The sequence below is a fragment of the Podarcis erhardii genome (genome assembly GCF_964252035.2).
Source record: "Podarcis erhardii genome assembly, chromosome: 9".
NCBI lineage: Eukaryota > Metazoa > Chordata > Lepidosauria > Squamata > Lacertidae > Podarcis > Podarcis erhardii.
In genome coordinates this window covers 64656488-64673539 of record NC_138512.1, presented here as the reverse complement: position 1 = coordinate 64673539, position 17052 = coordinate 64656488, and the positions used below count along the sequence as shown (strand labels likewise).

Sequence of the window (17052 nt, the reverse complement as noted above, 5' to 3'; positions counted from 1 at the left end):
TTTCTGTTCTTATCCTGAAGCAAAGTTCTTAACCCGAGGTACTATTTCTAGGTTGGCGGAGTCTGTAACCTGAGGCGTATGTAACCTGAAGCAAATGTAACCCGAGGTACCACTGTATTTATAAAACAAGAGGGCAGCAACAATAACAAAATCTATCAGCCAACAGAAGATCAACTACAGTTCAAAAAGTTTAATTTTCTATTTAAACTCCCATGGAATAATTAAAATAGAAATAGAGGAGATGAGGCCAGGTGGACCTTCTCAGGGAAGGCGTTCCACAGTTTTGGGGCCAGGACAGAGAAGGCCCTGTCTCTCACATCTACCCGCCATGTCTCTGTGGGGGAGCAAGCAACCGTGTCTCCAGTGTATATCTCCATGTTCAGGTAGATTCATAGAGGATGGAATCAAAGAACTGTAGACTTGGAAGGGAACCCAGAGGATCATCTAGTCCAGCCTCCTGCAATGCAGGAATATGCAGCTGTCCCATACGGGAATTGAACCTGCAAGCCCGGCATTATCGGCACCACGCTCATATGATATCCCGGATTACAGACCCCTGACTGTAAAATTAAGCCCATAAACAAAGTGTTAGCCAATAAAGATGGCTTAATACAGGAGTATTTTGACCCAACTGAAACTTCTAAGCTGCCATTAATACCCACTTCCAGATAAAAACAAAAGCCATTTATTTGCTTGATCAATAATAACACCACACATTGGGACAAATACTATGAACTTCCCAAACAGTTTTTGATGACACCAAAACTGGTTGTGACACAATACCCAACACGGAAGATTGGCAAATCCTAATGGTAGAATATCTGCAGCTAGCGAAAGCGTCAGGAAGACTAAGAGGCCAATCAAAACAAAAAGTCTATAAGGATTGGGGAATCTTTAAAGAATATTTAGAAAACTATGGAATAAAAGGAAATATCTTGGCAGAATTAGACTGATCCCTGTATTGTATAAATATAAGTCGGTAGGGAGGTAAAAAGAAATTATATAAGAAATATGTAACTGTGCGGTATAAAGTAATGGATAGATAAAGTATAGTGAGATTAAGTCAGTTTTAAATTTCTTCTAATTAAGTTTTATAATTGTGTTGAGTATCAGGAGTATATATTATGATAATTATATTAATCTTCTTGTATCTTATAGTGTGGTGGTTTGTTTGATTTTTCTGTTATTTGATTGTATGTTTGTTTACTTGTATGTACATTGTATGTATGTAGAAATATATAAAGATATATATTTTCCTCTCCACAGGGAAGAGAGAGATGAAGAATAGAAAGCATGGCATGTGTTGTAGCAAGGTGGGGACCAAAACTGTTATCAAGAAATTATAAAGAAAGGGACAGGAAACAAAAACAATGAGTCTGATTGTGCCTTTATATAAAGTTATGGTGTGCCCACAGATAAAGGTTATAGCTTTCCAATGTAATAAAGGCTACTGTGCAGCAGAATAAGAAAAGGACAAATAAAATGATTCGAGCACTTTCCTTAAGAGACAAGTCTAGGGTGGGGGTTGAACCCTTGAATGACAAGGGAGTCAAAGGTGTGGCAAAGGACGAAAAGGAGCTTGCAGAGAAGCAGAATCCTTTAATCTGTCTTCACAACAGAAGATACAGAGCAGTTCCCAGTGCCTGAACTAACTTTTGCATGAAGGGAGTCGGAGAAACAGTTCTCTGCACAGAGCTGGAAATGGTCCAAAATGATCAAAAGTCTGGAGCAACTCCCCTAAGAGAAAAGGTTACGGCATTTGAGAAAATTCAGAGAAAAGACAAGTAAGATTATGGAGAAAGCAGACGGAGAAAAGAGTTTTTCTCCCTCTCTCGTAACACTAGTGGACATCCAAAAAGCTGAATGTTGGAAGATTCAGGGCAGGTAAAAGGAAGCATTTCTTCACAAAGTGCGTAGTTCAAACTATGGAAGTTCAAACTATGCCACAGGAAGCTAGCAGCTTGGATAGCTTTCAAAGAGGACTGGGCAAATCAGGGAGGCCAAGACATTCTGTGGCTACTAGCTATGACAACTAGGTTCTACCTCCACAATTGCCAAGAATCACAGTGGGCAGAGAGCCATTGTGCTCAGGTCCGGCTTCCAGGTTTCTGTGGGAACAGGGTCCATTGGTCTGATCCAGCATACAAGATCCTGTGTTCTTATGCAAGGCATTCTTAAACAGGTGTCTGCCCAACGACCTTGGTAAGCCTGCATTCAAATAAACACATACGACGTCTGGTGTGAGTTAGCCACTGATGCCCAGGAACGATCAGTAGCCTTGCGATGTTCTCCTGGTTGCTGACTTGGATTCGGTGCCTTTTAAATTTGCAAATGCAAGACCTGCAGGGATTGTTTCCACTCAGGAGCTGCTCCCAAGCAAAGTCAATCGAGGCTGAAAGAAGAGCTAGCCGCCATCGCCCATCAACCTGTGGCCCTCCATAAAGTTTGGGGGCTCCATCTCCTATCAGTCCCAGCCAGCCAATAGTCAGAGGTGATGGGAGTTGTGGTCCAACTGGATCTGGAGGGCTTCAGGTTCCCTGAAGTACCTTCTCCTGAGAAGCTGCCAGTTAATAAGGAACCATCATGTGACCCGAACCAATCTAATTGAGGAGATAGCTTCTCTCGCAGTCTCTCCCTATGCTTTAGGCCCTTGTTGTGTTAGTTTTTCCAAGCTGACTCACTTCATTTTTTAAAAGCACATTTGTCCCCACCCTCCTATGCAATCAGCCCCATTCTGTATCCCATTGTGGGATGTTGGCACTGCGAAGGGTGTTGCATAACCAAACTTTGAGAAATACATTCTTCGAGGGAACAGGCAACAAAGGCTCTTGTGATATAGGCTTTGAGGTTGCTGTTTTTCTGCTCTGGGTGTCTGACTGCTGCAGTACTGGAGAGACACAGCTGGTAGTGTTATTTCCCGTCCCTCCACCCTGAAAGTCCCCCCCCCCCCAATAGTGCAAAACCGAGTCCACAAAACATACAAAATGGTTCAGATGATCCAAAATTTGCTAACTACAAAATAAGGGCACGAGCTACGGGAGCAAGACTTTCACCAGAAACAGAAGATGCCTTTGCATTGCATTTTACCTATGGCTGATGGCTGATGGCTGCCACTGCTTCTGTTTATGCCCCTACTGCTGTGCCCTATGCTGTCTTAGAAATCCCCCATGCGCCAGGTGCGTTGTGCGACTGGCGCAGGCTCAACTGTGACCACACAGAGATCTCTGGGTGCCAGGGTAGTGACTGACCTCTTCATCTGGCCGGCCCCTCCAGCTTTCTTAAGTAGAGTTCATTTATTGTATTTATATCCCAAGGAGTACATGGTTCACAACCTTCCTCAGTTAATCCCTACAATGACCCTGCAAGGTGGGTTAAGAGGTTGCAACTGGCCCAAGGTCACCCAGATCCTAGGCAGACACCCTAATCACTACACCACACTGGCTTCCTTGCATACTTCTGCTACGGGGGCAAATTAAGTAGGTAATTAAAGAAGGAGAAAGCAAAGTGTCATTTAGAGAAGGGCCTGAAATAATTTCCTTGAAACTTTGTTTTATTCAGGATGGTTTTATTTGATGTTTTAGTGTGCTGTAAACTGCTTCGAGGTTTTTAAAAATATAAAATGGTATAGAAATATAAATAATAATAATAATAATAATAATAATAATAATAATAATAATACAAAGAAGAAGAAGCCCCACTGCAAAAACAGAAAGGGGGCCTAGACATTTCACTGTGGTAACTGCAGCCTAGGTTTACGGTGTCATTTGGTAATTAGTTTATATATCTGATTTTCAAACACTGCACCTATTGGCCTGTCCTGTGAAAAGGACAGGACTGTTTGAGTGTTGCAGTAACCCTAGGAATTAAGATACACCCACACACATACATTTCCACCTTGTTTATGACGTTGCTAGAGGACTGCGAACCCAATAAACCCTTTACCATTGGAACAGAAAGCCGTATAAGCGAGGCTGAGAAGTACAGCATTGGCATAAAAGCAAAGCTTCACTCTGGAAACATCCAAGCATACCCGCAAGGTTACACAGTGTACTTCCCCTGGCAAATACCCATGGCAGCGTATACTGCAATCGCAAAATCTCTGGCAGAATACACCGAAAGAACATAAGAGCCTGCTTACTTTCTCACCCTTTACCACTTAACTCTGTTCCAGCAGAACTGCCAACGCTACACAACAGCTCTGAGGTTGGATTATTATGAATTGGACTTGTTCATCGCTTGTTACACAGACGTCTCCAAGTGAGCTGCAACGTATTTGAAAGCATAAACATAAATGCGCTTTAATGTTGAGGCGTTCATGCAAAACAACAAACAAAACCTGTATAAAATAACCCCCACATCCTCATCAACCACTGGGAGCTTGGCGGCAATGACCTGGAAGCTAGTTTCTAAGAGTGTTGTGGCATTTTAAAGGCTAACAATTTTATGACAGCATAAGCCAGTGCGGTCCAACTTTTCATACCAGATGGGCTGCAAGAGTACTTTGATTCCTCATTTCTCCTTCCCAAAACGGTAACTACACTTTGGGAAGAAGGACCCTGTCAGAGCCCTTATGCCTCCTTCACAAAGCCCAGCGCCTCGCTTACCTGTCTTTGGGAAGGCAGCATGAGGGCTGAGAGGGGAGTCAAATGTTGCTGTAAAGGTAATGGGACCCCTGACCTAGGTTGGCAGGAGCAGGGACCGAGCAACGGGAGCTCACCCTATTGCAGGGATTCGAACCGCCGACCTTCTGATCAGAAAGCCCTAGGCTCAGTGGTTTAACCCACAGGGCTGCCAAAAAGGCCTTGAGGACCACATGAGGCTCTCGGGCCATGTGCTGGACCACCCTGGCATAAGCTTTCATGAACCAACAGTCCACTTCATCAGATATCTGAATTGTTACAGGTATGCATATCCATACCTGCCAACCTAGCAATTTGAAAGCACATCAAAGTGCAAGTAGATAAATAGGTACCACTCCAGCGGGAAGGTAAACGGCGTTTCCTTGCGCTGCTCTGATTCACCAGAAGCGGCTTAGTCATGCTGGCTACATGACCCGGAAGCTGGGTCCCTCGGCCAATAAAGCGAGATGAGCGCCGCAACCCCAGAGTCGGTCACGACTGGACCTAATGGTCAGGGGTCCTTTACCTTTATGCATATCCATGGTTGGGGGGGGGGTGTGGCGGATTGTAAGCAGTGAGGTCAGAGGGAAGCAAACTGCAGAAAAGTACAGACAGTGACAACTGAGTCTTTCTCTTATAAAGAATGCACAATATACCTGCTAATAGCAGTGAAACTCTGCATTGCACAGAACTGGAAAAACAAACAACAGCAGCCCAAAAGCTGGGCTGTTGATTTTATAAAGAAAACTTGCAAAGCAGACGCATGTGAATAAAAGATTTGGTGTGGTGGAGGACTGATGATTAGCAGGATGATCCCGAGGAAAAACCATCTTCTGAAGCTAGTATTTGCTAGTATACCACTTTCCATTTTCATATTTTTTCTTGATGTTGTGCAAAGGCTAAACCAGCAGTTAGGGAATCCTTCCTGCCCACTGCAGAGGGGTGCATTTGTTTGGGGATAATATCAGCAATGCACCTGCAATAGGGGAGTCTAGAGCAGCCCAAAGTGGACAGGATGCGTCTCCCCTCTCTCCCTATACTTCGCTACCTGTCCAGCGATCAACAGATCAGTCCTGCTACAGCTCTGAATTGATCACTTAAGGGGTAAAGGGTTCCAACTAGTCCAGCATCCCAGTCTCACAGCAGCCAAGCAGATGCCTGGGGGAAGCCTGAAACAGGAACTGAGTGCATCAGCACTCTCCCTCCTTGCAGTTGCCAGCAACTAGTATTCGGAGGAATAATGCCCATGACGGTGGAGGCACAACACAGACCTTGTGGCCACTTGCCTGGGGACACAGGGAGATGCCATACACAGAATCAGGCCACTGGTCCATCTAGCTCAGTACTGTCTCCACTGGCTGGCAGAATAGAGCGTGTTGAATTTTTCAGCTTTCAAATTCCCAAAATGATGGGTGCTAAAAATGACTTTGAGAATTCAAAATATATTTTGGCTAAATTGATATTATTTAGTCTTGCTGGGTAAGCAAAATGGGCATAAAATTGCACAGAAATCTTTAAAACAATTGTCAAGTACTTGCAGTTATATTATTATTATTATTATTATTATTATTATTATTATTATTATTTAGCATTGCCTGACATTTTCAGAGAGAAAATTAAAATTCTTTGGTTTTCTGAAAGCAGTTCACATGCTTCTTCATCAAACATAGACTTACCAGTTACCAAAAAAAATAAAATAAAAAATAAAAAAAAATAAAAAAATAAATCCTCACACCCCCAAAACATATTTTTTTAAGACTCCTCATGGAAGATATTTTCAAACATTAAGTTTCACTCCCTAAAATGACATGCCCTACTGGCAGAAGCTCTTTTGGACAGCGAGTTCTCCTAGCCAATCTGGAGAAACTGGGAACTGAACCTAGGATCTTCTGCATGCAAAACAAATGCTCTACCACTGCACCATGGCCCTTCTTTTCCTTGTCAAATGCTTCTCCTGCTCCTTTCTTCATACCATAAACTTTGCTCAGTTTCCCAGCAGCTTTCCCCACCCTCACCTTCCTTCTCTGCCTCCAGGCTCCCCCACGGAGCATATTAGGTCCTCAAGCTGCAGATTCCCCATGCTTGGGCGAAACAAGAAAATGGATTACTCCAATTAAGTAAATATACCGTATTTTTCGCCCTATGGGACGCACTTTTTCCCCTCCAAAAATGAAGGGGAAATGTGTGTGCGTCCTATGGGGCGAATGCAGGCTTTCGCTGAAGCCTGGAGAGGGAGAGGGGTCGGTGCGCACCGACCCCTCTCGCTCTCCAGGCTTCAGGAAGCTATCTGCAAGCCGTGGGAGAGCTACGCGACTTTGCGCAGCTCTCCCATGGCTTGTGGAGTGCTGCCTGCACTGGGGGCTGGGGTCGGGGGAAGCTCGGGCTTCCCCCGCCCCAGCCCCGTGCCTGGGGGGGAAATAATTTTTTTTCTTTATCCCCCCCCCCCCAAAAAAAACTAGGTGCGTCCTATGGGCTGGTGCGCCCTATGGGCCAAAAAATACGGTATATGTTTGTCAATGGCACCTGAGAGTCCTATGACAGCCACGGACAAGTAAAAAACCGGAAGGTGTCCACATTCCTCTCGTAATGCACACACAAGGTGCCTTCACCTCAGCTTCACGTGGGACAAAGTGCCTAGTCTAGCCAAGAGACAACAAACGAAACAAGCAGCAGCAATGAGGCCAGAAGAGTTGATGGTTAGCTGGGGGATGTATAGGAAAACAGACCAAGGGGAATGCTAAAGACCTCTGGGATAGCAAGGCTCTGCATTTCTCAGCAAATTCATAAATAAACCCTTTCTTAGTAAAAAAACAAAAAACCCAGCCAACTACACAGGAAAAACTCTTACTCGGAGGAAGACAGGTGCAGAGGCTGGTATTAAAGAGCATGGAGCGGGCAGGGGAAGGGAGCTGTCCACTGGGAGTTTGCAATTCATGGTGCTGAACCCTGTCAACAGTCTTGGGTTCTCTACAATGCTTTGCCCTGGTGCATCGCAGCACAGAACGAGGGTGGAAGGCGGAAGCAATGTCACAACAGGTGGCTTGACCTGGATAGTACAAAGGGCTGACACTTTAGGCATTCAACACATCCATTTCCCTGTTTCCAGACTTTCCCCTCTAGCCTCACAGAAGTCAAATAAGCAATGGGAGCAGCTTCTGGCCTAGTCAAGTTTTACTCACAGGGCAATGTCTTAAATAAAATAAAAATAAGGAAAATAGTCTGTTCAAAGCAAAGCAAAATTGTTCAAAGCAAACACAGTTCAAAGCAAAACAAAACTGAGAAGTCAAGGAAACAGCTCCTGGAATTGCTATAGGGGATTCTTGCATGGGTTTGAGATCTTCTGAAAGGGATTCCCATAAAGCTGAGGAGGGACCATTGTGATATATTTATTTCAAGGTGGCAGCCACTTTGAACCGGGTGGGGGAACGGCGGCTTGAAAACTGATTCCTACTTATTCCTGTCCCGAGATTCCTGAATTGTATCTCTGTGTTAGCCCAAACACAAATGAAAATACAAATGAAGAAGTTGCCATATTCACACCAGACATACAAGAATGATTTAACAATAATTTTCTCTTCCCAGGGAACTCTGTGAACTCTGTGAGGGGAATAGGGGTCTCTTAACAACTCTCAACACCCTTAACAAACTACAGTTCCCAGGATTCTTTGGGGGAAGCCAGGACTATAAAACTGTATGATAAAGAGTGCTGGTGTGGCCACACCTCCAACAGCCTGCTGTTCTGCCCCAGCGCCCATCTCAGGCATCTCATTCTACCTCAGGGGCGGAAAAAACTTTTCTAAAACAAAACAACAACTGTAGGCTGCATTCCCCTTCCAGGCCAACCTTCCAGGGCAACATGCTTAGTGCCTGGTCAGAGGCAAAAGAGGACTTTGCCTGTCTCTTTAGCTTCTTGCATCTACCAACTCTTCGCCCACCCATCCCTTCAGAGAAGGGCAGGGCACTTTGCATTATGGGTTTTATAGGGCTATCAGGATAGGGCTCTATGGTACTGCCCCTCTTGGAGGACATAGGATGCCGCTTCCAAGAGAGGCGCAGGACATTGTCTGAATCCAAGGCTGGCCAGCAGTGGCTAGAGAACAGGAACATTTTCAAGCTAGCGTTAAAAAGTACCGTAACAAATCCGGAAAACAAGTGAGCTCCAACCCAGTTTTGTTTTGTGAGAATGACGTCTAAGAAACAGAAGCATTCTTTTAAGCTAGTCTTGCTTCTTTGCAAACAGAAGCCCTGAAAAGGGCTGCCTTTTATTTTAAAAACACACACACACTTAAATCTAATTAGTCGCAGAAATGGCTTTAGAGTGCATCTCACTCTCTTACCAAACCTATTAACTTTGATGACAGTCATCTTTAAGGCATCTTTCTCCCAGGCTCCCGTTAGCATTCCAGAGTTTTAGGCATGCATGTAAGCACAGCATCCTTTTTTCAATAGAGGCCTGATTTAATGCGGACGAAGCTAGCTGCTCCATGCTTAAAAATTTCCCCAGCGTTCACAGGCTCTGCTGCAATGCTGTAAATCTGCTTTGTGCAACCAGCTAGCACACCAGTGGTCTGAAACGTTGAATTTGCAAGCTACACATTGTATATGGAGGAGAAAAAAGGAACACTAACCTGGTGAAGAATGCAGCACTGCTTATAAAGGATATTTCGTCAGCTAAATCCATCTCCTCTGAGCGCAAACTGTCCGTTAAATGGACCCTAACGCAGGGAATTCCATCTGACAGTTTTGGCTGCGGCACCAAGCATGCTGGAGAAGATCCTTCTTGCTTGCACTTTGCAACCTAGAGAAACAAAGTAAAAGGGGGGGGGGACATGGGTAAGGGGCAGAGAAATTTTCCCTGCTCATTTGCAGCAGGCAGGCTGGGGTTGGTTTTTTTTAAAAAATAAAATAAAATGATACAGTGCCATGAATTCACAGCAAATAGTGAGTCAGCATTTCCACCCCCCGTACCCAATGGATGAAAAACCCAACCTCTTGCTGTAAGGCAATGGTTAAAAAAAAAGCAAGCACAAATCTGTAGTGATGAGAGTCCAGCAGGAACCTCACAGCACATTGAAGCAAAGTGTAAAAAAATAAAATAAAGCTGGGAATGTACACAAGAACCATGATGTCACAGCAGGCGCAATGAAGGCTTTTTGTGTGTTCCCTTTCTATTACTGCCTCACAATAATGTTACCCAAATCATGAGGTGGTTTTAAACAATATGATGATTATTGTGTAGCTCATAAGCTACACGGAGCTCAGACTGCCAAGGCAGAAATAATGCCATACAATTAGTGGTTTAAGCAATTATGTACATTATGTCGGCAGGGGCGCTGAATAGCTTAATAACGGCAACTCAGCTATATTTATGGCACCGTAACAAGTAAAACCATCAAAACCATTTGATGTATGTGACTCTCTTATTTAATTTTCACATTTAGGCCATTATCTTTATGTAACTCGTATGTTTACATCTCCTTCTTCTGCTTATGTAACACCTACCGTTACGCAAGAGGAAGTGTTAGAACAGCTTCAGCAGCAATAAAACAAATATGCAGGACATGTGAGGATCATAGAAGTTGGCACAAGGAAATTACGGGACACACACCCATGGCAAACACCCCAAAACTTTTGCAGGCACAAATGGTGTTCAAAGCAGGACTGCGTTTAACCACCCCACGAACATCATGAACACAAGCCATCACAAATACCCAATAAAAAAAGAACGTCTGGAGGGGCCGTCACACTTTCCCACTGTCATGGGGGGAAAGTAATCAACTCTCTTGGCAGATGCTAACAGCAAAGTGAGAGATTTCTCTAAGCTGCTGTTGCTTCTTGATGGAGCAATGCCTGCTCAAGTTACCCCCTCTGCCTCCATAAAGGTTTATGTAAGTCGAGTGGCTGTCCCAGCTTGAACTGCTCCCTAGGTGACCCTTTAGAGATGAGATCTTTATCAAGACCTATTTATCCACCAGAGAAGGCCACAGAGGCACAAACACACAACCTTATTCCATCCATCCACCAAGGTTTCAGACCCTTGGTTCATCTAGCTCATGGGTAGGCAAACTAAGGCCCAGGGGCCGGATCCAGCCCAATCGCCTTCTAAATCCGGCCTGCAGACGGTCTGGGAACCAGCGTGTTTTTACATGAGTAGAATGTGTCCTTTTATTTAAAATGCACCACTGGGTTATTTGTAGGGCATAGGAATTCGTTCATCCCCCCCCCCTCAAAATATAGTCTGGCCCCCCACAAGGTCTGAGGGACAGTGAACCGGCCCCCTGCTGAAAAAGTTTGCTGACCCCTGATCTAGCTCAGGATCCACACGCCAAATCCTTATCAGGATCCGAATCGCAGGCTGAATTTGACAGGTGGGTGGGAGAACCCATCTGTCAATACGGCCATAATGATGTTGCATGACTGAAAGGTGGGCGGGGTCAGCCCAGCTGTCAAAATCCCCTCCGCAGCTTCGTCATGTGTCCTTTCACGCAGGCTCTCAGCCAGGGGTGTAGGAAGGGGGGGTGGGGTGGCGTTTGCCCTCCTAGGTGTGTGACATCATACTGGGTTCATAAGGAAAGGGTTAACTAATTGTAAAAATGACTAACCAATGGGAACCCAAGGGGCGGAGTTAACTGTGTATAAGGTTTAAGCACAGAGGGTTTTTGGAGGAGTTAGAGTTAGGGTGCTTGAGAAGACAGTCTGGAGTTAGGAGAGAGAGGGAAGATAAGTCTGTGGGTTGGGCTAGTCTGGTGTGAGAGAGTGAGAGAATTTGTTAAGAGGAATCAGTCAAACAGTTGAGATACTCAGTCAGAAGGTATTAGGAAGGTACAGTGGTATCTTGGGTTAAGAACTTAATTCGTTCTGGAGGTCCGTTCTTAACCTGAAACTGTTCTTAACCTGAAGACCACTTCAGCTAATGGGGCCTCCTGCTGTTGCCGCGCCGCAGGAGCACGATTTCTGTTCTCATCCTGAAGCAAAGTTCTTAACCTGAAGCACTATTTCTGGGTTAGCGGAATCTGTAACCTGAAGCATATGTAACCTGAAGCATATGTAACCTGAGGTACCACTGTATAGGCCAGTAAAGAAACCAAAGTTAAGATACTGACAGGAATATTATCTGAGAAACCATAAACTTGTTAATGCTTGTAAAATAAACTTGGTTTTTTTGGTTCACCTTTAACAACTGACTGGACTCATTGCTTTACCAGAGAGTAACTGGTTGGTGGCAGCGGGGAAGCGAGCACAGAGGTGGCACAGGGATCAATAGACCGTTAAACGTCCGGGGGGGGGCCCTGTGTGATCGCCACAGGGGGGCAGTGGAGGCAGACCACCCTGGGTGCCCTCACTGAGAGGGTGACATTTGTCACACTGCCTGCCCATGACTCCCAAGCCTACCCTGAGCCTTCAGGGTAGGGGGGAGCTGTGCCGCTTTGCTGACGCCATTCCCTCTTCCCCCTTCATTTTGACAGCTTGGGGGAGGCTTGGGAGTCACGGGTGTGTGGTGTGCCGAATGTCATGGGTGCCATGGGTGGCTGCCTCTGCCCCTGGCTGCAGAGCATGCGCACTGCTCCAGGCACCTGAGCAGCTATCCCACGCCTAGAAGGGCACCCTCAGGAGCAAGCCTGCTCTGGGCAGCGCAGGCATATTTTCTGCAACTGCTCTCAGCTCCTCTGAAGAGAGTGGGGAGGCTGTTTCAAACCATGCAAAGCGACTGAAGCCCGGAATTTCCTCATACAAAGCAAATGCTCTACTGCTGGATCTGTGGTCCTTTCCTACATCTGCCAGTCTACCAAGATGGCAATCCCACGCTACATAAAACTCACTGCGATGGTGCCAAGTGAGTTAAAAGCTCTGCCTCGCTGATTTCCCCCCCTTGGCACATTTGACGTTTTAAACGATCCAGGGTTTATCATCCAACGCTGCATTATGAAGTTCCCCCAAGCTTTTAGGCATCACTCCAGCCAAGGTGTTAATTTATAGACCGTTTTGGGAAGAACAGGGAAATTCAACGAATTGAACCTAAGTAATCCCTTACCCATTAAGCAGGCCTCCAAGGAGATATTTTGGGCAGCAGCTAAGATATATGAGAGCCCAAACCCACCACACCCGTTACTGCCCCAGTCGCTGGGTGGCCTCCAGGAAATTCTCACTGTCTCGCCTGCTTTCACAAGAGCTCTGCAAACACAAATAGGAGCCAAAAGACATTGGAGGCTGTGCAAGTACACTGAATATATATATAGAGAGAGAGATAGAGGGGGAGAGAGCGAGAGAGAGAAATGTGGTCCATCCTAGATAATGGAACATTATTCCACTGTTGTCCATCAGTGAAAAGGCTGCACAGGAACTTGAAAGAAAGGAATAGCAGGCCAAAGAAATGGAGCAAGAAGCTTCTGAAAACAGGCAAGAGAAACTTCCGGAACCAGGCGGAAAAGTGGGCCACTTGGAGATAATGTCAAGATAAACGAAGTTATCAGCCGACTACAAAGATCATCATCAGCATAAGTGGAAAAATGTGTTTGGGGCTTTACAGTCGGCATCTAATTCTAACACTCCTTCACCAAAATGTATGCCAACAGCCACAGAATTTGCCTAAGAGTTAGTAACAGAGGTGAAGTGATGGTTCTCTCTCTTACTTGTTCTCAGCAGTATGTTTCTTGGGTATAAATATGGGTAAAAAGTCCAGTTGGAGTTTACTTTACTCACCAAACTAATGCCAGTGTCCTAACAAAAGAGGACTTTGCTGAAGTCCATGTATGTCCACCCAAATGGGCCAGAATGCTTCACTGAGAAGCTTGTCCTTCTCCATTTATGGTATTCTGAAACTTAACAGCCACAACACAGAATTACAGCCTAATGAAAGAATTTGGGTGCCTAGTTGACATTGTTGGCATTGTTATGCAGTGCACAATAAATCACGCAGGAGTGAACAGGTCTTTCGAGGGCAGAAGACAGCTCACATAAACACCATTGACTTCTGCTTCCCTTCATTGAAGCGAAAGGACTGGAAATTAGAAAGTTGGGGGCAGGGCACAGCACTCAACCATGGCAATCTTTTTCAGTCTGCCACCCTTCTTCAGAACGAGCCCAGTGCCACTGGATATGCAAATATTTCTCGTTAGTGTATTTATTTTAAATATTTGCATTCCACCCCATGCCCAACAGATTCCTGGGTAAACAGCATAAAACACTAATGTATACAATAAAAGGAAATTATATGGGGCCACAGGTAAAAACATGCAGCAGATCAACGCTTCACCCAAATTAAAATGCATGGCAAAAGAGGAAGCTAAGGCTTTTAAAAGACTCAATATGGAGGCCAAATGGCCGAAATATTGGGAAATTTTGGAACAAGAGGGAGATAAATTGAAATTGCAGAGCTTTGAGAAACTAAAAAACAAAGTGCGAGACTGGCTTCATTACTATCAGATAATGGAGGCATACAAATTGGACAAGAAAATTGGATTCCAGGTGGAAAAATCAAAATTAGAAACAGAATTGTTAGAACCCAAAACTAAGATTTTGTCAAAGATGTATAACTTGCTGTTGAAATGGAACACTCAGGATGAAACGGTGAAGTCTGCTATGATTAAATGGGCACAGGATGTTGGACATAATATTATGTTTGCTGACTGGGAACAGTTATGGACCACCGGTATGAAATTTACGGCATGTAATGCCTTAAGAGAGAATATTATGAAAATGATGTACAGGTGGTACATGACCCCAGTCAAGCTTGCAAAAATTTACCATTTGCCCGATAATAAATGTTGGAAATGTAAAGAGACTGAAGGTACATTCTTTTACCTTTGGTGGACGTGCCCAAGGATTAAGACTTTCTGGGAAATGATCTATAATGAAATGAAAAAGGTATTTAAATATACCTTCCTGAAGAAACCAGAGGCCTTTCTCCTGGGCATGGTTGGCCAATTGGTGCCAAAGAAGGACAGAACTTTTTTTATGTACGCGACAACAGCAGCAAGAATACTTATCGCAAAATATTGGAAGACACAAGATTTACCCACTCTGGAAGAATGGCAGATGAAGATGATGGACTATATGGGACTGGCAGAAATGACCGGCAGAATCCGAGACCAGGGAAAAGAGTCGGCGGAAGAAGACTGGAAGAAATTTAAAGACTATTTACAGAAATATTGTAAAATTAATGAATGTTAGAACGATGTTGGACAGAAATTAAGTGGTTTCCAGCTGTAATGGTTAAGAGATATGAAAAATAAGGTTTAGAAATAAGTAAAAACTAATGGTGAGGATTTGTTGAACTAACAATTTGAATACAAGAAAGGGAGGTATGAGGAGGTCTTGAAAATAAGTTAAAAGAAAATAAGTAATGGAAATTTTATGTGTTTTTTCTTTTTTTAATTATTTTTGTATTTTTGTATTTTTGTTATTTTTTCTTTTTTATTTTACATTGTATTATTTCTTGAAAACTTTAATAAATATTCTATAAAAAAATAAAAATAAAATGCATGGCAAAAGAGAAATATCCACACCTGTTCGGGGGGGGGGGGGGTTGTAACAAAGGTGGATGTATACCTCTTTCGAGAAGGCCTTCCATGACTTCCTGAAATCTGGAAGAAGCTCAGAAGATCAGGGATGAGAAACCTCAGGCTGGGGTGGATGAGGGTGAGAGATGCAGTCTCTCAATCTGGCCCTCCAAACTCTCCACAGCCCACACCCCTTCCCACCCCTGCTTTGCACTGTCCTTGAGCGTTTATCCCTGACTAGACTGTGTCCTTCAACTCTGATAATATAATCCTTGCCTGGATGTAGGATAAAAACATGAGTCTGTGTAGAAACAAGCCTACTGTAGCCGGGTAAATTTAATATTTGGTGCTCTGCCCACTTTTGTTTCTGATATCACTCACTGCTGGTGGGATGCGGCCCCAGGCAGATCACCTAGAAGGAAATGTGGCCCTCCGGCTGGAAAAGTTTTCCAACCCCTGAAGTAGATAGTCTAGTCCAGGGACAGGGAACAGATGTTGTTGAACTACAACTCCCATCATCCTTGATTATTGGCCATTGACTCAGATGAATGGGAGTCCAGCATCATCTGCAAGTTCACAGGTTCCTCTTAACCTACCCAACTGACCTGCCTTGAAATCTATCACTGCTTCTGGCTTAATTCTGGCTTAATTCTCATGATGGTATACCTCCGCCAGGGTTCTCATGGGTCTTCCATTTCCTACACATTCTCAACCGGCAGTGTGTATGGAGGTCTTGGGCTGCCCAGATGACAGGACACCCTTCTTGGCTATGCTGATGTAGTCCAAATGAAAGCAGAGCAATACCTTTGGCACCAGCTTGGCTGCTGGAAGGTGCCACCCAAATGCCTTAAGGGACTCTACTCCAGATTTACTCCTTAGCCTTTAGACAGCATCTTAAAAAGCAGAGACATCACCTAGCCAGCAAAGGTCCGTATAGTTAAAGCTATGGTTTCCCCAGTAGCAATGTATGGAAGTGAGAGCTGGACCATAAAGAAGGATGATCGCCGAAGAATTGATGCTTTTGAATTATGGTGCTGGAGGAGACTCTTGAGAGTCCCATGGACTGCAAGAAGATCAAACCACTCCATTCTTAAGGAAATCAGCCCTGAGTGCTCACTGAAAGGACAGATAGTGAAGCTGAGGCTCCAATACTTTGGCCACCTCAAGAGAAGAGAAGACTCTTTGGAAAAGACCCTGATGTTGGGAAAGATTGAGGGTACAAGAAGGGGATGACAGAGGACGAGATGGTTGGACAGTGTTCTCAAAGCTACCAGCATGAGTTTGACCAAACTGTGGGAGGCAGTGGAAGATAGGAGTGCCTGGCGTGCTCTGGTCCATGAGCCGGACACAAAGCGCCGGACACGACTAAATGACTAAACAACAACAACTTTACTTCTCCTGAAGATATCTGGCAAGGCAATGGAGGTTTAGGATCAGAGTTTTCATTCTCCAAAAGGGCTCCCTTCCCAGCTTGATGAGCCCCATCTGCCCCTCATTTCCCTCTACAGCATGTGAAGTAATCACCTTCTTGACCATTGGACCCACTATTGGCCTCATCCGCTCAATCCACCAGTCTGTCTTTGCATACAGAGGAAAAGCCAAGGTCAAAACTACTGGTGTAACTCATTGAACCACCTTTTGCCAAGTCTCCCTCCCTCACCGCCCTCGTCTCTCCAACCAGGAAAAATCAACGAATAACGTCATTGGAATGACTGCAATCCGAGTTTAAGCAAAGAACGGGAATTGTTACAAAATAAGGGGAATCATGAGGAAGATGAAATTCGAAGAATTAAAGAGATTAAATAATTGCTTTCTTTTCTGCAGAGCTGAGATGAAAGGAGAAAGCCATATATTTTGACAGTATGCTATTAAAGTATTTGGAAACAAAACAGTCACACAACTGTAGCCAGCATATTAAAACGCCTCCCCTTTAT

General features: G+C 44.5%; 1 protein-coding gene across 2 annotated transcripts in view; it reads right to left on the bottom strand.

Moving 5' to 3' along the window:
* The window catches only part of FAM13A (family with sequence similarity 13 member A), a 132714-nt gene that overhangs the window by 74376 nt on the left and 41286 nt on the right, over positions 1 to 17052 (bottom strand). For both annotated transcript variants that reach the window (XM_081876714.1, XM_081876713.1), the window contains one exon: positions 9248 to 9417. In XM_081876714.1, coding sequence (XP_081732840.1) covers positions 9248 to 9417 — 170 coding nt within the window. The remainder of the gene's footprint in view (positions 1 to 9247; positions 9418 to 17052) is intronic.